The 22,526-nt window shown below is 41.4% G+C and overlaps 1 protein-coding gene across 7 annotated transcripts; it reads left to right on the top strand.

Annotated features, from left to right (window-relative positions):
* The first annotated feature begins 7,128 nt into the window (after positions 1 to 7,128).
* On the top strand, positions 7,129 to 22,523 carry si:ch211-132p1.2 (F2R like thrombin or trypsin receptor 3). Of its 7 annotated transcripts, none has more exons than XR_004575716.1 (6): positions 7,129 to 7,760; positions 11,721 to 14,073; positions 16,872 to 16,924; positions 17,796 to 17,888; positions 18,255 to 18,449; positions 20,648 to 22,523. XR_004575716.1 is itself a non-coding variant. In XM_010901191.4 (2 exons), exons 1-2 carry the CDS (start codon positions 7,652 to 7,654, stop codon positions 12,788 to 12,790), a joined length of 1,179 nt encoding a protein of 392 aa, XP_010899493.1. In that variant the 5' UTR covers positions 7,129 to 7,651; the 3' UTR covers positions 12,791 to 15,458. The 7 variants fall into 7 exon arrangements, 1 of the variants encoding a protein (XP_010899493.1); XR_004575713.1 differs by having other exon boundaries at positions 19,138 to 22,523; XR_004575714.1 differs by having other exon boundaries at positions 18,710 to 22,523.
* The last annotated feature ends 3 nt before the right edge of the window (positions 22,524 to 22,526 follow it).

Raw genomic sequence — 22,526 nt, 5'->3', positions numbered from 1 at the left:
GCGTACGTGCTCTCGACATCAAAAGGGACGCCCACGCCCACCTGTAGATAGCCTTGCATCACCTGTCCACAGTTGATTGAAATGTTATTTGATGAGTTATAGTCTAGTTACTGGTCAATGTGTACTTAATGGAGACAACGTTTTCCAATAAAGATACTAAAGCCTGAAAAATTGATACCCACAGTTTTTTTTTACTGGTACCCACTTGGAAAACAAGGGGTACATTTAGGGTTAAACATACAATTGGACATAGTGTTATAACTGGCGTAAGTTATAGGTTTAGGTATTAGGCTACCGGTTAAGTTCTGAGTTAGACATTAAGGCTGGTAAAGTGGAGGCATAGAAGCCAGGTTATTTTGTTTAGGGTTAGGTTAAGGGCTGTAGGATATAGAACAAGGAAGGTTAAGTTAGGTTTCATGGATAGAAGAAGAGATAGAAAGGATAGGGGAAAAATAAAAAATAAAAATGAAACTCAGTACATAAAACATGGCTTCCCCTGGTGGTCTATAGCTGTTTATTTACAGACCTACCCTTTGTACCCACATTGTCCATTGCATTTTCTCACCTGCTGTGCTGTGCTGTTCACAAAAACCCTGTCGATTTTAGACTAACAGCCAGACCTTCAGCTATTAATAACATCATATATGTGTGGGAGGAAGGACAAGAAAGGTTGAGGGAGAGAGATTGGTTGAGAAGAGGAAGAGATTCTGGCCAAGGAGTATAGAAGAAGTGGACTGATGGGGGTAGAGGAGAGTTTGGCAGTAGCCAATAAAAAAGTGAGGGTTGAGGCTGAGGATAGGAGGGATTCTGGTGGAGGAGGAGGAGGAGACGAATGGCGAGAGTAGAGCGCTGGAAGAGTAAATTGGCTACCTTTGGAGGCTGTTGGCTATATTGAGGGATCAGTTTACTTTTGGCAAGAGGAGAGCTTACAGCTGCCTGGATCACAGTGACAGGCTGATTGATATGTGTTGCTCAGGCATGCTCCTGGAACTACATCCAGGCCACACCAGAGAGACCTGAAAAAAGGTGAAGTAAATATCAGCAGGCTGATTCAACTGAGATTGGACTGTCGACGGAGCTGCGCAGTGAAAATCATAAAGGGAACTTGGATTAGAATGTGATAGTGTGTTAGAGGCAGTAGAGTGGGTTATTGTCACATCACACCTAAAAAAGGCCAATGTGTCTGGCAAATGCCATCCCTACGAGCAAGCATGGTGGGGGGGGGGGGGGGGTCTGATCCCGAGCTCACAGGTCCACAGACTGACAGGACTGTGAACGTCTTTGAGTGGCCCAGCCAAAGCCATGACCCCGCAACCCAATGGCCTCTTGGAGACCAGATGACCTCAATGTCCTTACAGTTGTGTGTCATAGCCGTGCAGTAAAGGTGGCTTTCCAAATGCTGTCACGTTCCTTCACCCCTCCACTGCATATTTATTTCCTGTGGGAATTTCACCCTATGACAAACAATGTCAGTACACAACAGTGTTGCTCACTGGTAACCTTTCACCACACACCCCTGGAGAGATTAGATTCACTGCTATCCATCAGTCACATGATCCCGGTGTTCAGATCAACAGAACTTTGACCTTTCGGGTGCATATTAGAACTATGTTTAAAGGTGGCTTTGAAAGGTCATGAAAAATAATATTTGTATAATTAACCTACTTTGGCTTAAAAACCAGCCACTTGCAAAAACACACAGGTACACGTCTGTTTCTCTATCCATGGAGGACCAGAAATATGATTTATAATTTTCACTTTCCTCAAAAACTAAACCTGACCATAACTTTATTTATCTATCATTTATACCTAAATGTAACCTAATTTGCTGTTAGATTTAGCATGTTTCAGACCAGATACTTTAATTGGCACGATGGTCTGGTGGCAAATTCTTAACCTCACTGCTGCTAAAGACAGGTAGCAGGATTCGTTAAATTATTGTTTATACAGCCTTGAATATGACCCAACACATCTAGGATGAGAACTCCCACCTCAATGAGAATGGAGTACCAACCCAAACTGTCAAATAAAGGCCAAAAAGTATGTATTTCATGAAGTTAAGCCTGAACTTTTTTCTTTCTGAACATTTACTTCTGAAAAGGGGGATTTTGTTTTGATTCATAGTAAATCTAAAACACTTCAAGTGAGCCAGACCTACAAGGCCAGGTCTCTTGCTCAGATACTGCCTTGAACTCAGATACTTGGACTCAGATGTTTTTTTTTGCTTCCTTTGCCATATTTTCATTTATTTCATCAAACATTTGAGATGGGCTTTATTTACTTATTTGATATTCATCCTATATTAGGAGTCCAGGCAACAGAATTATTCAAATTCCAACCCAGTTCAAAAGGTTTTGCTTTTTTATTTATATTTGTAAAGACTGACCTCTGGTGGTAGGTCTTGGCATAGGTAATATGTCTTTGGCAAAAGCCCAATTGAAAAAGCCTAAATTAGGTAATTGACTGTATATTTTGATTGAAAACTGCCCAAAAAAGCATCTTCATAGGAAAAAATACCTCTGATTATTAGGTTGAACTTTTTTTTCACATCCAAAATCCACATATTCACCTCATGACACGAACACTTGGAAATATACTATTTTAAATTCATTTGGCTGTCAAAATAATTATGAAATAATGATCGATCTGTGTCAATAAGATGCTATGCTTCATATGAGGATTTAAAGAACACTAATTAATGACTATTACATTTTATTTAGAGAAGACCACTGCCCAGCGGAAGAGAGCCTTCATTTTCCTCTCAGGTTTACAGTGTACACATTTTCCTGGTCAAAGACAAGTACCACAGCATCGGTGTAGCCTCTGACAACAGCCCTCTTACCTTCTCATTGACAATCGGTGAGAGGTTTGTGAAGGCTTAATTATCCGCTCTTCAAAGAACCTATTTGAGAGACAAAATTCCAATTTTCTTTGGAACCAATGAAAGGCAGAGGACATGTTTACAACTGGAAGCACATCTCTGACAGTAGCTGCAGTTACCCTACAGTCTACACTCTGCTGTGTGTTATGCTAAATAATAGAGCATTTGTGGAAACTTGCTAGTTAAAAAAAGTTAACTGGAAATTGAACTAAACTGTGGACATCGAAGTTAACTCTTGACATCAAAGTTGTAGTAATTTATCACATTTATACATTTTCTTTTCCTCAGCACCTTTCTCCCTGCTCTGTATGGCACAGGAATGACAATGATGAGATTGTAGACCCAAGTTGACTGATATTTGTCCTTCCTATGCCATTGGCTGAAACTGTTTCTCCCTAACTGATTGCAATGTTTGGTTGCTCCTGAACACACACCTCATATGCATCCAGTTTTTAAATATACAGTTTCTTCAGCCTAGCTTTAGTTTTGTCCTGAAAACTATGTGTTTGAACTCCACTTAGGAGTCTGATGTCCGCTGTGTTAGGTTAACTTTTCATAATCGTAAGCTACTGGGAGCACAGGAAATGTCCTTATCCGGCTCGACAGACTGTTTTGTTTCAGTTTTTACATCTGTGCAGGGTTAGTTTTGGTAGAAACAGTAGATAAGTGTGCAGCGGCAGACTTACCATGAGACAGGAGTGGAAACTGTCTCAGGCCTCACATCACCAGAGACGCTTTGTAAACTGAGCATAATTTCAAATAATAATAATAATAATAATATTACTGATTAAACCACAAACCTACTTTCCCTGCATTAGGTCTCTACACCCACTCTTCATGGCCTCAAATCCCCCTCGCAGATATGACTCGCTTTTATAGTCTTTCCAGCCCACACTTCTCATTCTGCGCCGCTTTAGCCCAAGAAGTGACGTGTTGTCTGCCATACCATGTAGTCACTACGATGGGGTTGCGACACGCCGGCATCGTCGATACAAAAAGCTTAATGCGTGAAATGTTAAAACATCCTCCCCGTACACTGTACACCTTTTGTGATTGTCAACTGTATTTTCTTAACATTATTTGACCGTCCTAACATCATTCCCCCTCAATTAACCATTCTCTAAAGCTATTCATAAATAGCCTCCCAGACTTCTAATGAAAGCCACTAGCTACTAACTAATGAGGCAATATGGAATTCCATGCACAGTATATTACTGTGTGCTACAAAGTTGCTGGATGTAGCACACAGTGCCCCATGGATATAACATCACATTTGGAACTTTAAATAAATAATACTTAATATAATACTTATGTAAATAATTATTTAAATAGTAATTTTGTTTTGTTTATACTATTCCCCAGAGAACCGGAAGTCTTATTCTTGCTACCAGATTGCTGCCGAATCTCCAAAATTGCCTGTATGTCTCCAAAATTCACCCAAAATTGTCTTGTTTGTGCTTCGTTTGTACTGCTATACATTTTTTAATATTAAATAATATTTTATAGGTCATTCTGAGGTCACTCAACCCCCCAACATGCTCCAAATTCACTCAAAATAAGCTCACTCGTTTCTTCTTAGTTTCTGCTGGTTTGCACTTCTGCTGGCATTTTTAGATGTTAAATACAATTTTATAGTTAATTCTGAAGTCAGTCAGCCCCATTACTTCTGAATATGGTCTAGCCAAACCTTTATGTGCCTTTGTTTGCCTTCTTTTGGAATTATGGCCAATTAGCCACTGTTGACAAGTTTAGGTTATATCTTCATAAACATTTAAATAAATGTTATGTTTTGCATGTCTTATTCCCATTGTTTTATAGACATCCCAAACCATGCAATGTGAATAGTTCAGCAGTATACACTAGTATTATAAATCACTGATATAGACTGGCAATGTAAATAAACAAAATTATTTGTCTCAGTCATTTTTGGTGTAACTGCGACTCGTAGAACAACGAAGTAAAGAACGATATGCGCTGAGGAACGAGTTGGAAGAGAGGAAGCGTGTTTTATATTGACGGAGCATCCCTGGGGGTGGCCACAGAAGAATGAATTGGAAGAGGGGGAGGGTGTTCAAGATGGGCGGAGCTTCCCTGGGGGTGGCCACAGAAGAATGAATTGGAAGAGGGGGAGGGTGTTCAAGATGGGCGGAGCTTCCCTGGGGGTGGCCACAGAAGAATGAATTGGAAGAGGGGGAGGGTGTTCAAGATGGGCGGAGCTTCCCTGGGGGTGGCCACAGAAGAATGAATTGGAAGAGGGGGAGGGTGTTCAAGATGGGCGGAGCTTCCCTGGGCAGCTATGGATAAACTGACTTCAGATATAGGTTTTCTCTAAGGTGCGTTTGGAAAATGCAGATGTATGCTTTTTGAAATGCCTGCACTAGAGCTATAAATAACTTTAAACAGATGGGACACATCAACAACACACAACATGAGATGGAAACACAAACCAACAGCAAAGAAATAATAGTATGTGAAAGATAACACATTACTGTGTGAGTTGTGATGTGTTTGTAGATGCAATCAAATGGCACACACAGTCCCCTCCATAAGCATTGGGATAGAAAGGTCAAAATGGATATTTCTGCTGTACACTCAAGGCATATGAAAAATGTAAAGATGCATATTAGGGAAAAGTACAGACTGTCGCCTTTTATTTCTGTCTGTTTCAACACAACAATAATGATAACACCAAACACATGGTAACAGCCATTCATGCACCATGCCATGACAGTGCCTCCGCCATGCTTCGCAGATGAGGTGGAATGCATTGGGTCTGCAGCTTCCTGTTTTCTACATACTTCCCAACACATTTGATAAAGGTTTATGTTCGCCTCCTCTGTCAATAAAACTCTGTTTCTAAGTTGTACTGGCTGATCTCTGTACCTTGTAGGAAATTCTAATCTCACCATTCTGTTTTGTTATTCAGGGGTTTTTGTGTTGCACCGCAGCCTTTGTAATTCGGCAGCCCAAGTCCTCGGCCCAAAAGTAGATAGTGACGCTTTAATCCAAACATTCAGGAAGTTGTTGGTGACTTCACTGACACTTATTTTAGGTTTATGTCACAGCCCTGGTAATTTTTCTCTCATCAAGTACTATTGTTTTCCTTGGCCAACCTGGTTGTTGCTAATAGCAGAAGACATCAGTGGTTTCTTTCTTTTTCAGGACATTCCAAACTGTTGATCTGGCTGTGCACAACTTTTTTGCTATACATTCTATATTTATGCCTCATGTTCATTTTTTAATCTTATGCCTTACATGTACAGCCAAAACACTTATGGAGGGCCCTGTAAATTGTAATGACTACCATTCCATCCAATGTAATAATGTGACACAGGTGTTGATAAAGGACAGTAGCCCTGTTGTGAATATATAATATGAATACATTCAGAATTAAATAACATGACATAAGTTGCTGTGCAGACTGTGTTATACCAGTTGTTATTAATGGTTGACATTAGAGAACAGTGTTCTATAAAACCCCTTATAACTAGTTTTAAAACCACACTGTGTCTTTATGTTTAGAATGGTCAGGTCCTGGCTGGGGTGCCTCTAAGCATCTCTATGTGCCTGGTGGCCACAGTCTGGGCCTGACTGGAGAGGTGCCTCCGAGATCCTATTTAAGTTGCCCTGTTGTTCCCCTGGTTGTCGGTCATTGTTTGTAGTTAGTGTTGTGTTTGCCACTCTTCAGTTCACGGCCATGGTCTCCTTTTGCTGTTTATCTGTTTGTCTGCCTAAGAAGAACCATTGAAGGGACGTCTTCCCTCTACTCTGCGCCTGTGTCCTGCCTCCTCAGCCGTGACAAGAGCAATGCCTGACAGCTTATGGCAATGTCGTTATGTGTCATTGGGCTATCACCAAGACTTTATGAATGCAATCATATTATTAGGACACATACATTGTTGTGTCAACGCCTTTTTCAATAATTGTCGGACTATATGGAGCTTTTCAGCACAATTGCACTGATGAAGTAAGCGTGTGTGTGTGTCTGTGTGTGTGTGTGTTCTTACAAAAAAGGGGGTCAGTGTGTGTGTAAATGTCAGTCCGGAACAGAAATGAGTATTGTGCATACCTCGCTCTGGCTGCAGATGTCAAATGGCCACATTTCCTGTTTTTCAAAGCATGGCAGAGATAAACGCACAGCTCTGGCCTTGTATGAATCACAGCATGAGAGGCACTGTGTCATACAACTCCGCCCCACCCTCATGCTCCCTCAGACACACACACACACACACACGCACACAAGTTCAGACTGAGACACACAACACCACCAAAAGAGGCACTGAAATACAGCTGGCCCACATTAGAGCAACACAGAGTAGAGCAGGACAGAGAGTAGAAGTGACTGGTCTTTTGAAGTCAGACTCCAGCGTTGATCTGGGAAACAGGCTTCTGTCTGGAATTGAATGATTTGAAGGGTGGGATTTTAGCAGTAGAGGATATGTTTTCATTGGAAGAAGACCTTGGAAGAAGAGCACCTGGCAACTCCAGATTTTAATTTCACATCAAACAGACTTGGATTACGAGGAGTGCTCACACAACTCCGAGGCTAAATTGTCCGAGGCTAAATTACATCACATGGATGGTAACAGAGAGAGCTAGTACAGAACAGAAAACAGTACAGCAAATTTCTCCCACCCAAAAAACTGCTGGGTTCCTGAGATAGAAGAAAGGAAGGGAGAAGAGTACAATAGGCTGCTCCCTCTTCCTGAGGAAGCGGCTCCATTACTAACAGATTTTGCTGGGTGACAGTATAGGATCCCATTCGGTACCATGGGTGTGTACGCTTTGGCCGGGACTCTGCTGCTGCTGCTGCTCTCTCACTCGTGTGTCCCCCATGGCTGCTCCCCTGCCCCCACAAACTGCCCCGACATGGGAATTAGTAAGTTGGTTAATTTTATTTTTTATCTGTCTTTGTTTTTATTAAGTGCCTCGGGTAACTTTCATTAAGCAATCCGCGGACAAAAAACTATCTGAATTTGAGGGATTATCATTTTTGGAGGAAAGGGGTTTATTATTACAGTAAGCAGTTTGGAAGGAACCATTTTAGTGGCAGCAGCTTATCTTGCCTTTGACTCTAAAGATATACAGGCCCGCAAACTATTATCAACCAAAGATAAGGACGTAGGGACGTACGGACGTTTTTATGACTTCCTGCTAAAACACTATTTTACCCTAGTGTAAAGCAGCTCAGAAAGTGCAATTTGCCAGCCTATTTGACAAATATGTGAAATTGTCCACCCCTGCATAGTGCTGAAAACGAAAGATAAACCTGGGGTAGGAGAAGTCAAACCTGTTTCCGGTGCCCTGTCCCTATTCAGGCAGGAATTGTTCCCCAACTAGGAACCCCACTGAGCTATTGAGTTAATTGGTTAGTTGAGTTATTGCCTAAATTCAACTCAGCCTTCCAGGTCCTTCCGTGCCATAGGAGGGAAAAAAAAGATCCAAGGCTATTTTTGTTTTAAGTGTGATTCAGGAACTTAATTGTTTTATTCTTTCCATTTCTAAAAGACAAGGAAACTGTAGCTTGGTATTCCTAAATTTGGATATCAAGATATGCAACCCTTTCACCCCAACATTTTGCCATTACATAGGAGGGGGCCAAGAAGAAAGGGACACAGAGGCGATAGTAACACGTCCGTTTTCTCCACAAACACTGAAACACAACCTTATCGCTCAGGAATTACATCATTATACAACTAATTTGACTGCGTTCAGTATGAACATATCAGCAGTGATATTACATTTGATTTCAACATGTCCCAGTCCTATTGGTCCTTAACATTTCGCTACTATGTAGCTCCTTGATGTTTTGCTATTATGTTGGTCCTTAATGTAATTGATTTAAAATGAACCCCTCGTTAAGAATAAAAGTTAACTTGGGCTTATGGTTAGGCACGATAGTCCTGGTGTTAGGGTTAGGAATACAGCTAGGGTTAGGTGACTGTAAGGCATCACAGTACTGAGGTTAGGGTTTGGTTATGTTTAACGTTACGCATCACAGTACTGAGGTTAGGGTTAGGTTATAGTTAGCGTTAGGCATCACAGTACTGAGGTTAGGGTTAGGTTATGGTTAATGTTAGGCAACACAGTACTGAGGTTAGGGTTAGGTTATAGTTAGCGTTAGGCATCACAGTACTGAGGTTAGGGTTAGGTTATGGTTAATGTTAGGCAACACAGTACTGAGGTTAGGGTTAGGTTATAGTTAGCGTTAGGCATCACAGTACTGAGGTTAGGTTTAGGTTATAGTTAACGTTAGGCATCACAGTACTGAGGTTAGGTTTAGGTTATAGTTAACGTTAGGCATCACAGTACTGAGGTTAGGGTTAGGTTATGGTTACCGTTAGGAATCATAGTACTGAGTTTAGGGTTAGGTTACAAAAACTGAAAACGCCTGTCTAAACAACACTTTTCTACAACAGAATAGTGTCTAGCCTCTCACTGGAATCAAACTTGAATCATCAGACTGAACTTTGGTCACATAAATGCATGCCCACCATCACACCACCACAATGCCCCCCCAAAAAACAGCCACTCTGTTTACCTAAAAATGTGTTCATAACTGCCCCTGGAGGCCGGGTTTTGATGGTAGGTGTATGGCATTTGTCATTATGTTGATGCTGAATGTAACCGCGAGTCATTAAGGACCACTTGGACATGTTGATATTGAACGTATAAGCACAGCTATTATGTTAATACTAAACGTAATTAGAGTTTACTTGTTAGCTACATATTTATGTAATTCCTACGATGCTGGGTTGCGAAACTATAAACGTTTCCTCAAGTCAGCTTACTCCTATCGCAGAGGATGACCTCTAGCCTCATTCAAGTCATCTGATGACAATTGCTATTTATACACAGGTCTCGGAGTGACAAGTGGTCTCAGCTACAGTGTAAAATGTCAGTTGAACAGTTCATGGAATATTTGTTCATACCCTGAAGAGAATACACCACAGATCACTTTACTGGTCTAACCAGGCCACTTAGAATGGATATAAAAAGTATACACACCCCTGTTAAAATGCCAGGTTCTTGTGATGTAAAAGAACGAGACAATGATAAATCATGTCAGAACTTTTTCCACTTTTAATATGACCTAAAATGTGAACAATTCAATTGAAAAACAAACTGAAAAAATGTAAAACTCACAATAACCTGGTTTACAATAATACTTTGTTGAAGCACCTTTTGATTTTATTACAGCACTCAGTCTTTTTGGGTAGGAGTCTATTAGCATGGCACATCTTGACGTGGCAATATTTGCCCACTCTTCTTTGCAAAAGTGCTCCAAATCTGTTAGATTGCGAGGACATCTCCTGTGCACAGCCCTCTTCAGATCACCCCACAGATGTTCAATTGGATTCAGGTCTGGGCTCTGGCTGAGCCATTCTAATCTTCTTCTGGTGAAGCCATGTTTTTGTGGATTTGGATGTGTGCTTTGGGTCATTGTCGTACAGAAAGGTGAACTTCCTCCTCATCTTCAGCTTTCTAACGGATGCCTGAAGGTTTTGTGCCAAAATTGCCTGGTATTTGGAAATGTTCATAATTCTCTCCACCCTGACTAATGCCCCAAAACATGATGCTGCCACCACCATGCTTCACTGTGGGGATGGTGCTATTTGGGTGATGTGTAGTGTTGTTTTTGCACCAAATATACCTTTTGGAATTATGGCCAAAAAGTTCAACCTGGGTTTCATCAGACCATGACACATTTTCCCACGTGCTTTTGGGAGACTTGTTGTTTGTTATTTGCAAACTTCAGCCGGGCTTGGATGTTTTTCTTTGTAAGAAAAGGGTTCCGTCTTGCCACCCTACCCCATAGCCCATTCATATGAAGATTGTTGTCACATGTAGCACACAGCCAGGACTTGCCGGAAATTCCTGTAGTTCCTTTAATGTTACTGTAGGCCTCTTTCTTGGAAGCCTCCCTGACCAGTTTTCTTCTCATCTTTTCATCAGTTCTGGAGGGACGTCCGCTTCGTGATAATGTCTCTGTTGTGCCATATTTTCTCCACTTGATGATGACTGTCATCAATTCATTGTGTTCCATGGTATATCTAATGCTTTGGAAATTATTTTGTACCCTTCTCCTGACTGATATCTTTCAACAATGAGATCACTCTGATGCTTTGGATGCTCTCTGCGGACCATGGCTTTTGCTTTGAGATGCAAGTAAGAAAATGTCAGGAAATTCCTACTAGAACAGCTGAACTTTATTTGTGATTAATCAGAGTCACTTTAAATGATGGCAGGTGTGTAATGACTTCTATTTAACATGAGTTTTAATGTGATTTGTTAATTCTGAACACAGCCACATCTCCAGTTATGAGAGGGTGTGCACACTTATGCAACCAGGGTATTGAAAGGTTTTTATTTAAATTTCTCCCTCTCAAAGATGTCAGTTTGTTTTTCAATTGAATTGTCCACATTATAGGTCACATTAAAAGTGGAAAAAGTTCAGACATGATTTATCTTTCTCTCATTCTTTTACATCACAAAAACCTGGCATTTTATCAGGGGTGTGTAGACTTTTTATATCCACTGAAAATAGCTTTTTTAACAGTTTGTGGACATTTTTCCCCCATTTTATTGTCAGAAACACGCATGCACGGACACACACACACACACACACACACACACACACACACACACACACACACACACAAGAAGTCAGGTACATCAGGTTGCCCACACATTCACACAGAAATATGTCCAGTTGTCATTGGGACAGATATGGAACTTGTTCAGTCAAGTACACCATCGTATACCGTACATCATGGGAAATAATGTAATGCAAAGCCTGTAATAAATCACAAAACCTCTTCTTTTTCTACTACAACAGGGCTACGCTCTTTCAGGCTGGACTCTAACTGCAACTACACCACCCTGATAGAGAAGCATATCAAGGACGTGCAGGCTCCGGCAATTGTCCTCTATGTGCCTATTATCTACCTGGTCGCCTTCACCGTGGGCCTCCCTGCCAACCTCCTGGCCCTGTGGGTCCTCCTGTTCCGCACCAAAAAGCTGCCCTCCACCACCCTACTCATCAACCTCACCGCCACGGACCTCATGCTCCTGATGGTGCTCCCCTTCCGCATCGTCTACCACTTCCAGGGCAACGACTGGGTCTTCGGTGAGTCCTTCTGCCGGATAGTCATCGCTCTCTTCTATGGCAACGTGTATGGCTCGGTGCTGTGCCTGATGTTCATCGCCGTGGACCGCTATGTGGCACTGGTCCACCCGTTTGGCGCTCAAGCCTTCCGCAGCCCTCGCACCTCCCTGTACATGACTCTCGCCGTGTGGCTGGTGGTTCTGGTCGCAATGGCGCCTCTCCTCTCCTCCCGCCAGTCTTACAAGCTACTAAGGCCGGATATCACCACGTGTCACGACGCACTGCCCCAGGAAGCGCACGTGACCTACTTACTGCCGTACTTCCTCACCCTCTTCTTTGTCTGCTTCATGCTGCCCCTGGTGGTCATCCTGTTCTGCCACGGCTCGGTGATACGCGTCCTGGCGGCGGAGGACGGGCGCTACAGCCACGCGCTGCGTATCACTGCGCTGGTCCTCCTGGTGTTTGTGGTCTGCCTGCTGCCCAGCAACATTCTCCTCCTCCTGCACTACTCTGACTCCCACCTGGTGCTGGACGGGGAGGACCTGTACACTCCATACATGGTCAGCCTCGCTGTTAGCACGCTAAACAGCAGCATAGACCCCTTCATATTCTACTACGTCTCCGAAGACTTCCGGGACAGGGTCAGGGCGGTGCTCTGCTGCCGCGGAGGCCTTGGGAGCGACTCATCTTCGGGGAACCAGGCGTCCTATTCGTCTTCGAAGGGGACAGAAGGGTCAAAGGTGACATTGTTGGTCAAGTCTAGCCTGAACCCAGGGACATCAGAGGGAGAGGTGCCATGAGGCTGCCGGGCAACGTGGATCAGTTGAAGTTTCACTGCTGTGTGGAGGCAATGCTTTTCTCTGGTTTATATATTGTCTATCCATTGTATATGTATGTAGTACAAACAATGTGTGTGTGTGTGTGTGGGGATGGGGGGGGTGGTGGGTTGTTTCTCACAAATGATATTTCCATAAGCATGGTGTGAAGGAAGGGAGTTGGGTAATGAAGAGTTTAGAAATCATGATCTCAGGGTGCGACAGTTAGTATCATGGCAGGAGTATAGATTGCACTTGACTTACCTACAGATACTGACAAAACCAGCTAAAAGAGCGAAGAGGCAACATTAATACACAGACATTATTATTATTTTTGGTTGCTTTTTTAAATCATATCAATCGAGGATGATGGGTACGCCATTGATAAAAAAATGTAAATTGCTGCTGTATTGCTGAACTGCTTATACAGTAGATATGTGGTCACCAATGGCATATAACAATAGCATTGCCACCATTTCTTTCAACTTAGATGTGTTAGCCAAATATAGGCATGTCCATTTGGAAGCGGGGAGGTACCTAGAACGCTGTGCCTGCTTCTGTCCAGAATACAGTTTCCATGTTTTGGAAATGTCTATCGCAAATATAACTCATTGTGTTTAGTGTAGAAAATGCAGTGCAAATAAGATGATCAAGATGCGGGTTTGTTAGATTATGTATCCTTCTTTGAGCTACTAAACACACCAGGAAATTGTATTGAGATGGCTAACATGTTGTCTGTATGTTGCTAACATGTTAACTAGCTAGATCGGTCAACTTTGCAAGGCTAGAAAGGAGCACTAATAAACCACAAATATTATCAACCCAAAAGTGGAATCAATAAATAGACAATTCTCTGGCAACAGGTTCACAGGGGAATCACTTGACCAGTCATACAAGAACACCTGCTCACACCTCCAGAATGTAAATACTCTAAATTATCGCTGCTGTCTAAATGCATCAAAATTGCGTACCACTTATTCAACAGGCAATTCATCCGGGCAACAACACCAAAGTGTATGTATGCACAAAGGGAATTATTTTAATTTAACACCAAGCAGACAAAACGCTTGACTGTTTAATCATGTGTCTACAAGCAATGTCTCAGACGCCTTCTTTTTGCCAATTTTCTCCGGTGATAAGGCATATCTCATCCTAACAGTTGTAGGGGGTGGGAGTGGGGACCAGGGGGAAATGGATGAGTGACAACCATGGCAGTTGGATGGGTCTAAACCGGAATTATAACGATCGTCTCCACTGGGATTGACTAGGTACGTTGTTTCATTTGTAAACTACGAAAATAACAATGTTGATGTTGAGAACGATATCAGCACGCGTCCAATTAAATGTATTCTGACATGTGAAATCGATTTTTTGTTCGAAAGAAACTGATAACATGTTAGACAGCTGTAACCTTTGCAATGTGGAACTTGGTCTTCGCCACATTACTTTCTCTATACCGATACGGAAAATAAATGTATTTAAAATATATTTTTGAATACATTTGGAAAATATATTCCTGAATACATTTAGTAAATATATGTCAAAATATATTTTTGTAAAAAAGGTACTTAAAACACATCTAAACATACCAGACATTTGGAAAGGTGGTGTTTCAAACCTGCAACCTTAAGTTCCACAGTCAAGACTGCTAACCACTACACCAAACAGGATTAGCTTGATTGGAAATGCAAGTAGTGGTATTACCAAGTTTACCTTAGTATGTTAGACTATATTTGTGACTAAGATGAAATGTATTTTGGTCTACATATCTATAAAATGTGTTTCAACACCATAGGATTTTTATGTTAGCTTTGAGCAAATTCTAATATGTTTAATGCGTTTTCCTAGGCCTTGTTCATGCTTTATTAAACAAGAAAGTGGTGAAAGATTGTTGAGAGAGTTTTTGCTGAAAGTGCTGATTTGATCCCAGACGGCATCAGTACAATTTCCCCTGAGGCAGTGGTTTAGACGATTGGACGAATCTAAACCTAAACACTTGTTCACCAAGTACCAACACAGTTTAACCCAGTAATGAAATTAACACGGATGCAGCCTGCCTAGATGAATGTACATTCACATTTGCCATTTAACATACACTAATGTCCAGATCAACTAACAGTAAGGGTAAAGAGTCTTGCTTGAGGAGATGCACTTTGCTGTATATTTCCGTGTTCACCGTTTGTCATGTATTACAGGAGTGTGTATTAGTGCTATTCAGATACATATCTAGAACTACACCAAACCAAGATTCCTCTGTATGGTAACGGTTTAGCTTTACCTAGGACTGAAAAAACAAGGTTTAGCTACTGTCTGTGTTGATCACAATACTGAAATGAAACCTGCCCAACAATTGTAGATTATCTGGACTGATTTTTAAGACATTCAGGGGGAAACCAAGTCTCAACCTGGGAAAACAGTTTAAACATGTTTTCATGTACAGTTTAGCCACACAAACAGAAATATGTATTAAAGGAATATTTCAAAACATTAAAAGAAAGGCAAACAGCAGTTTGTTTGTAATTTGTTCCATAATGTGCGAAAGAACTGCAGGCAGTCCTACCCAACTCCGTAGAGGCCGCTGGAGTCTAATGGAATCCATGTCTGTGATCTGGTTTTGAAATTAATAAGTCTGGTGGAAATTAATGATGATATACATGGAGGTTGTTTCTAAAAGACGTGCGTTATACATAATCAAGAGAGCATGTTGCTCTTGCCTCACATAAAGAGAGGCCCAATCCACATATTGATATGGTATACAGTGATGAGTTTTGTAACTATCACCTGTGATAAACCATTGTGCACAATGGTAAATAAATTCAGTGGTTTTAATGTGGTTGCTGCAGCAAGCATATTGATAATAACACCATAATCTAAAATGGACATAATAGTAATCTGCACAATTTATCTTCTATTTGCTAAGGACAGCATTTCTGTTTCTGCAAAGGAATTATCTTGATTTGTAACTTTTTTCCCTATTCAGCAACTTGTTTGTTTTTTGTTTCTTACCACACCATCAAAACCCTATCATTCTCATGCAAATAATATTCTTAACAGAGAAGAGTTTCAGAAAAGAGTTTCAGAGTAGAGTTTGGTGGCTGTCAGAATTAACCACAATGACCTGAAATGAAACCTGCCTAACAATCATTGATTGTCAGAACTGACTTATATGACGTTCAGAGGCAGAAAGTCTATGCAATAGCTGAACTGAAACCCGAAAGGCTATGGGCATGTGATTTGGGATGCGTTATAGGTGTTGATGGAAACTATATAGACTGGAAAACACCAATACATACTTACACATTCATGCATACATGCATACATAAATGCATGCATACTGTATTTGTGTTAACATTTTTAAAATCCAATATGCAATGTTTGAGAACTTTATGTAAGGGAATTAATAACACAAATACAATGTCTAAACAGAAATGCGAACTTCATCTCAACGTTTTGTTAACGTCTGCCATTTTGTGAAAAATACATTGCAAGGAATGTAAACTACGCTAGTTTAAAGTATTGTGAACAAGGTTATGGAAACCACACATCAAGTATATGCTGAAATCTTTTTGGCGGGTTTGAGTGGTTGTAGTTCTGGGGCTGTAATCACAAAACATCTAAAGCCTAAAAAAGTTTTTCTAAAATTGGGCGTGTCAGTCACTTCACCAACAAACAAAAACAACCTAATAACACCAGAGATCTAGGCCACAGGGGAAATGCAGCTATGCAGCACAGACAAACTATGTATTTCTCAGTCATCTGTCAGCAGAATATTACATCAAAACAACAAATGCCCTCTCCAGGCCCCATGCCGTCCGACATATTCGGTTTCCTCATTTGTCAACTACAAAGAAACAGAGCTGACTTCATGGTCATAGCTGGTAGTGTTGTTTAGGAGTCCTCCTAGTGGTAACATAAAATGTTTTGTGAATACAGCCCCAGATATCCAGGTATGTGAATAAACCAAATTGAATGAGGTGCCAGTGCCCGACACTAGGTGGTGTAATCTGCCATCTAGTGGAGGAGTTTCCAGGGTTCGACTCACCTGTTGTTTTATTTTCTGTTGCAGATTTTCAGGTGGGACTACCCCTGTTGACATGGATCTGGATGAAATAACTAATGGTGACAGAAGGCTATGAGATGATATATTCTGAGGTCGTAGACACAAACTTTCTGCATTTGACACTCTAAAAGCCAAACAGTTTAGACAATCTCACCAAAGCCAGCTGTGTCACTGCGATAAGCCCATGGGTCGAGTGATGGGCCAGCCACGTCTGGGTTTAGGCGGTCAATAAAATACAATACTTGTTGTAAAACATTGTCCGTGTTTGGGGGGTTAGTAATATAGTACTGTTAAAAAAATACAAAGGAAGAGTAAAAAACCGACACACTCAGTGTTTTATGGACTGATTCTGAACCATGTGTTTCAAATCTAGACCACAGCCATATTCTTACTATCAGAAGGTCAAAGTACTTGGCTGCGCTCCAGGAGTTGGACCAATCTTTTCCACGAAGTGTAAAGTCATTGACCATTTAAGGTCACTGAACTCTGAACTCCCATTATCTGGTCTTTTACGTCTTAGTGACCAGATAATGGGACTTTCCCTCGACACAGTGAAGTATTTCAACACTATGAATTCAAGAATTTATGAAGTCAAGAATTGTGAGGTTCTGTTGGTTCGGTTTGGTTCTTGCTTTTGTTTGTGAATGCAGCCTGTTTGGTTTTTGTCCGTTGCTTTTGAACCTAGCCTGTCCTTGGCCTTATTGTTTCCAAGTGTCTTGTTTGCTCCCTCGTTATGTCCCTATTTCACTTCCTCCTGCCCCATTGTTTCTTGTTGGTTGTTGTTGTTAGTGTGTGTTTGTTCCTGTTGCCTGTTCCTGCCATTTGTGCCCTTTTGTTTTTGTGCTTTGTATGTTTATTAAATCACCCATTTGCCATTTTGGATGCCTCTGCGCCTGGGTCCTTCTACCTCTGCCCAAATTCTTTGACAAGAATTGTGAACAATCAATGTAAGATACATAGACAAGGCTGGTTATACTTCATCTATCAACATGTCGACTAATAGCAGAGCTACACTACAAATAGGTATGCTTACACTTTTCAGAATTAGAACTATAGCTTAGCCTGCACATCTATTTCTGCGCCCCATTTTCATGTCCACTCTAAGCCGCGTTCTCAGGTCCAGTCTGAGCCCTGTTCAATGTTCGCTCTGAGCCCTGTTCTTATGTCCGCTCTGAGCCCTGTTCTTATATTCGCTCTGAGCGCTGTTCCTATGTCCACTCTGAGGCCTGTTCTTATGTTCGCTCTGAGCCCTGTTCTCATGTCCTCTCTGAGCGCTGTTCTTATGTCTGCTCTGAGACCTGTTCTAATGTTCGCTCTGAGCGCTGTTCTTATGTCCTCTCTGAGCGCTGTTCTTTTGTCCGCTCTGAGCACCATTCTCATCCTCTTTAGACATACCCACTGCACCAGTGACTGGAGCTCTGATCGCTCTCCTGGCCACTGTCACTGCCACCATGTGGTTATACCGACAAACAACAATAAAGAGGAGGAGCACGGCCAAGCAGACCAATGACAAAGAAGAGGACAGCCCAAAGCTTCAATCAATGGACAACCCCAAATCCTCCCCCCAGGGAATCTCCAAGCACGGTAAAGTCAGGCCAAACACTGTTAACAAGTATTATAAACATTTACCAGGTATTGTTTAGATATTTTAACACTAGTTAGTTGCATCTGTTGTAAACAATCAATGTGAGGTACATTATTTATAAGGGAGGTTAATACTTCATCTATCAGGGTTTTGTAGAACATTCCGATGTGATAAAACTGTCGCTGATCAAAACAACATCAATACTCCATTGGAAAGTTGTTTTTATCATCGCTGGGATGAGAGAAGTTTGATTTCTTAGATTCCATGGCGACACGACTGTTCCAGGCTTCTGAAGCTCCCCAGTACAACAACTCGGTTCAACTTCGTCACAGCCACCCTTAATAATATAGTTTAGGAAAATTCTTTAAGTTGCCAGGCTTACATTTCATTTCCTATATTGTAAACTGATTGGTTTATTGCTGTTGAAATAGAGCAATTTTACTTTATTGGAGCACCAAGCTTCTGATGTCACGCAGAGACAATAATCTACCGTGTTTGTGTGCATGTTTTTGATATGGGACGAAATGTTCATAATGTCACATTGCAAGTTGGTCACTGAAGTTAACTACCAACATGTAGCTGGATGTTTCGTAAAGGCACTTTGTGACGTCTGCTGATGTGAAAAGGGCTTTATAAACACCTTTGATTTGTTGATGTAGCCTTGACACTTGTTCTGCTTGTGTCAAGATGGTGAAAGAGACAGTGATGAAGAGGAGATGAATGACGATGAAATGGACATGAGCACTGTCACTTAGAAACGTTACATGACCTACAGGTTTCTCATGTTGCAGGTGTAATGTTATTTTGTGTAGAAAATGAACATTTTATAAAAATACATTATGTTAAATGACACCATAGCCTATATTACAACTGTTCTTCTTGAAGGGGAATATGGAAAATGTGCCAAAATTCATGAATGCCTTTTAATCATTGCTAGACTGTCTGTCTCAATGTGTAGCTCCTTCACTCAGGTTAACTTAATTATAGAGTAGATTTTAATAGAATAAAAAAGGACAGTATTTCTGTCAAACAAAGGGAATTAGTTTGTCCACCTATTAATGGAAACGGTTTTTCCAAAAATAACTATACTTGTACTGGCTGCTGCAGGACTTGAACCAAAAACATTTGGCAGTAAAAAACCCAGCTCTACACAGTGCCCTACCAGAGACCGGCCTAAGACGCAAGCAATATATGGCGTCTTTATGGAGTTCATAGAGTGCACAGAACATGGCAGCCACTGCCCACCGTATTTCATATCCTGTCAATAAATAGAAAAGTTCTTACACTGTTTTATGCCTGTTCCTCACTAAACCATTCAACAGGATGACTATATTTTAGAGTAGATTTAAATAGAATAAAAAGGGTTGGTATTTCTGTCAAACACAGGGAATGGCTTTGCACACTTATTAATAGAAAGGTATTTTCCAAAGACAACTAAAATGATACCGGCTGGGGCAGGATTCGAAACAATAACATCTGGCAATAAAACACGCCACTCTACTCACTGAGCTACCAGGGACAGGCCTGGACCACCACAATATATGGCGTCTTTATTGAGTTCATTTGGGGCACAGAACCTGGCAGCCACTGCCCACCATTTTCCATGTCCCCTGACAATTAAATGTGTTTATTTTGTTCAGAAAAGGTTTTTACACGTTTCTCTCTTCCTCCCCAACACATTCAACCATGTGATTCACTTACAAAGTTAATTTAAATAGAATTAAAAGGGACAAACACAAGGTACGACTCTGCCCATCTTATATGGCAAAAGGACAATTCCAAAATTAAGTATGCAGGTGCCAGTAGGATTCAAAACAACAACGCCTGGCACAAAGTGCAAACTACCTTATCTACTGAGCTACCCTGAGAGAGTTGTGTTAGGGCTCAATATATGGCGACTGTAGGACAAAACATTTAACAGATGAACACTTACCCCAGCCACTTTTCCGGTCTCCCCAACTTCGCCCACACATATTTACTTAACCACTCTCTCTTCCAGGTCTTAAACAGCATGTCCTTTACTTTACAACAATAACCCTTTAATTCATCACATTCAACAAACATATGCATTAACATTTCAGGTACACATCCACAAACATCACATTCTCTTGCTACATTGGGATTGATTCTACGGAGCACTACTTGTGAATATGTCATAACTTGATATCATTATTTTCACACTCCAATTTATTTCCAGGCAAGTGCAAATTACCCCACAAGTGTGCAGTGTTCAGCCCTGGAAACACCTTCACCCACATCTTCTCAGCAGCAGGTCTATCTGTAGCCAACAACATCTTATACAATTGTTTTGTGCCAACACTAGGAAATAATTTCTTGCTGTCTCCATGACCGATATAAAGATTTGGAAACACATACAGATCTTCACCATTAGTAATTGTAACCCAGTCCTCTGGAATTCTGCTTTTAACCCTTTCAAACCCATTCAATATAGTATCTGTACGGACCTTGTCATTTACTTCTCTTACTGTATCAGGTATAGCTTGTCCTCTTAAAAGCTCAGGAATAACTACATTGGAGGAAGTCCAGCCTTCAATGCCAAATCTTTATGATCACATGTATACTGCATATGTGGGAGAAGGTCACCCCATCCTTGAGTCACTTCAGCATAGAATAAAGGAACAGTCCCATACATAGTCTTTTTCCGTGCCATGACCAGCCCACTCTCCTCGCATCCACCATATTCATATCTGTACTGCCTAAAAAACCTTTTCCATCCACACCAAACCATACCAAAACCTTTTCACTATTTTAATCCGGAACGGTTTGCTTCTAGCCTCCATGTCCACCAACGGAAGTCCTCCGTCTTTATACTCAGCAGCAAGTGCCTGAGATATCCTCCCTCCTTTGCCATCCCACAAGATGTCAGATATAGTAATACGCAATTCTCTTAACGCCCAGTCAGGCAACCCTATCACCCCCAGGACATACACACATTTAAATAACAGTAACGAATTAGTCACCACCCCTTTCAATTTTAGTCTCCTCAACTTCCACACTCTGAACGTTTGTTTGATTTGATTCAAAACACCCATCCAAGTCATGTCGCTAGCTCCTTACTCCTCAATACCTAGGACTACTCCAACTACTCCAAGTGTCTTAATGTAGCTGTCTGCCTGTTTAGGTGTCTGCCTGGTTGTTATAACCTTTCCTACCGACAACTGTTCTGTCTTTTCTACATCAATTTTAGCACCTGAGGCCTTTCCAAACAGCTCAAAACACTCCATTATATCATATTATACATTGTGTCGTCCGCATATTGATGCACCACGCTAACAGGAATCACAATACCCCGTATTCAAGTATCTGCTTTAAGAAGCGCCGCAAATGGCTCTACTGACAAACCATACAATGCAGCCGACAATGGGCAGCCCTGCCTCAGCGACATTTCTAGGGGGAAAGCATTCGTAAAGCAATCTGTTACATTTCACTCTACTAGCAGCTGAACTATACAACGGCCTTATCCAGGCCACCATCCGCCTCCCGAAAACAAATGTTTTAAGTGTCTGCACTAAAACGGTATGCTCCACTCTATCGAAGGCTTTGTTCATATCTAGGCTCAATACTACACCCCCCCCCCCCCCACAACCATGTGTCTCATCACATCTCGAACCGTACACATAATGTCAGCCACATCTCTCCCTGAGACACTGTGAGCCTGTGTCTCTGCAATAATCCCTCCCATGACTCTGTTGATTCTAGTTGCTAGGACTTTGGCTAAAATCTTGTAATCCACATTTAAGAGACATAATTGCCTATATTCCTCCAACTGCCATACTCCCCTAATTCTTATATGGCATAGTAATCAGACATGTGGCCAGGGTCCCTGGGACTTCCTGATACAGGTCCATATTTCTATAGAGATTGAATAAAACAGGTGCCAGCATATAAAGGTTTTGTAAAATTAACTTGTTAAACCATCAGAGCCTGGACTTTTATTATTCTGTGTAGATGAAATTGCCTCCTGTATCTCTGTGACTGTTATGTCTGCATCACACATCCTTCTTCTGCAGATAGCCTGGCATCAACATACAGTGGGGCAAAAAAGTATTTAGTCA

Source organism: Esox lucius, chromosome 4 (assembly GCF_011004845.1).
Source record: "Esox lucius isolate fEsoLuc1 chromosome 4, fEsoLuc1.pri, whole genome shotgun sequence".
Classification (NCBI taxonomy): Eukaryota; Metazoa; Chordata; class Actinopteri; order Esociformes; family Esocidae; genus Esox; species Esox lucius.
The sequence above is the reverse complement of the archived record's forward strand: the minus strand, read 5'-3'. Positions and strand labels throughout refer to the sequence as shown.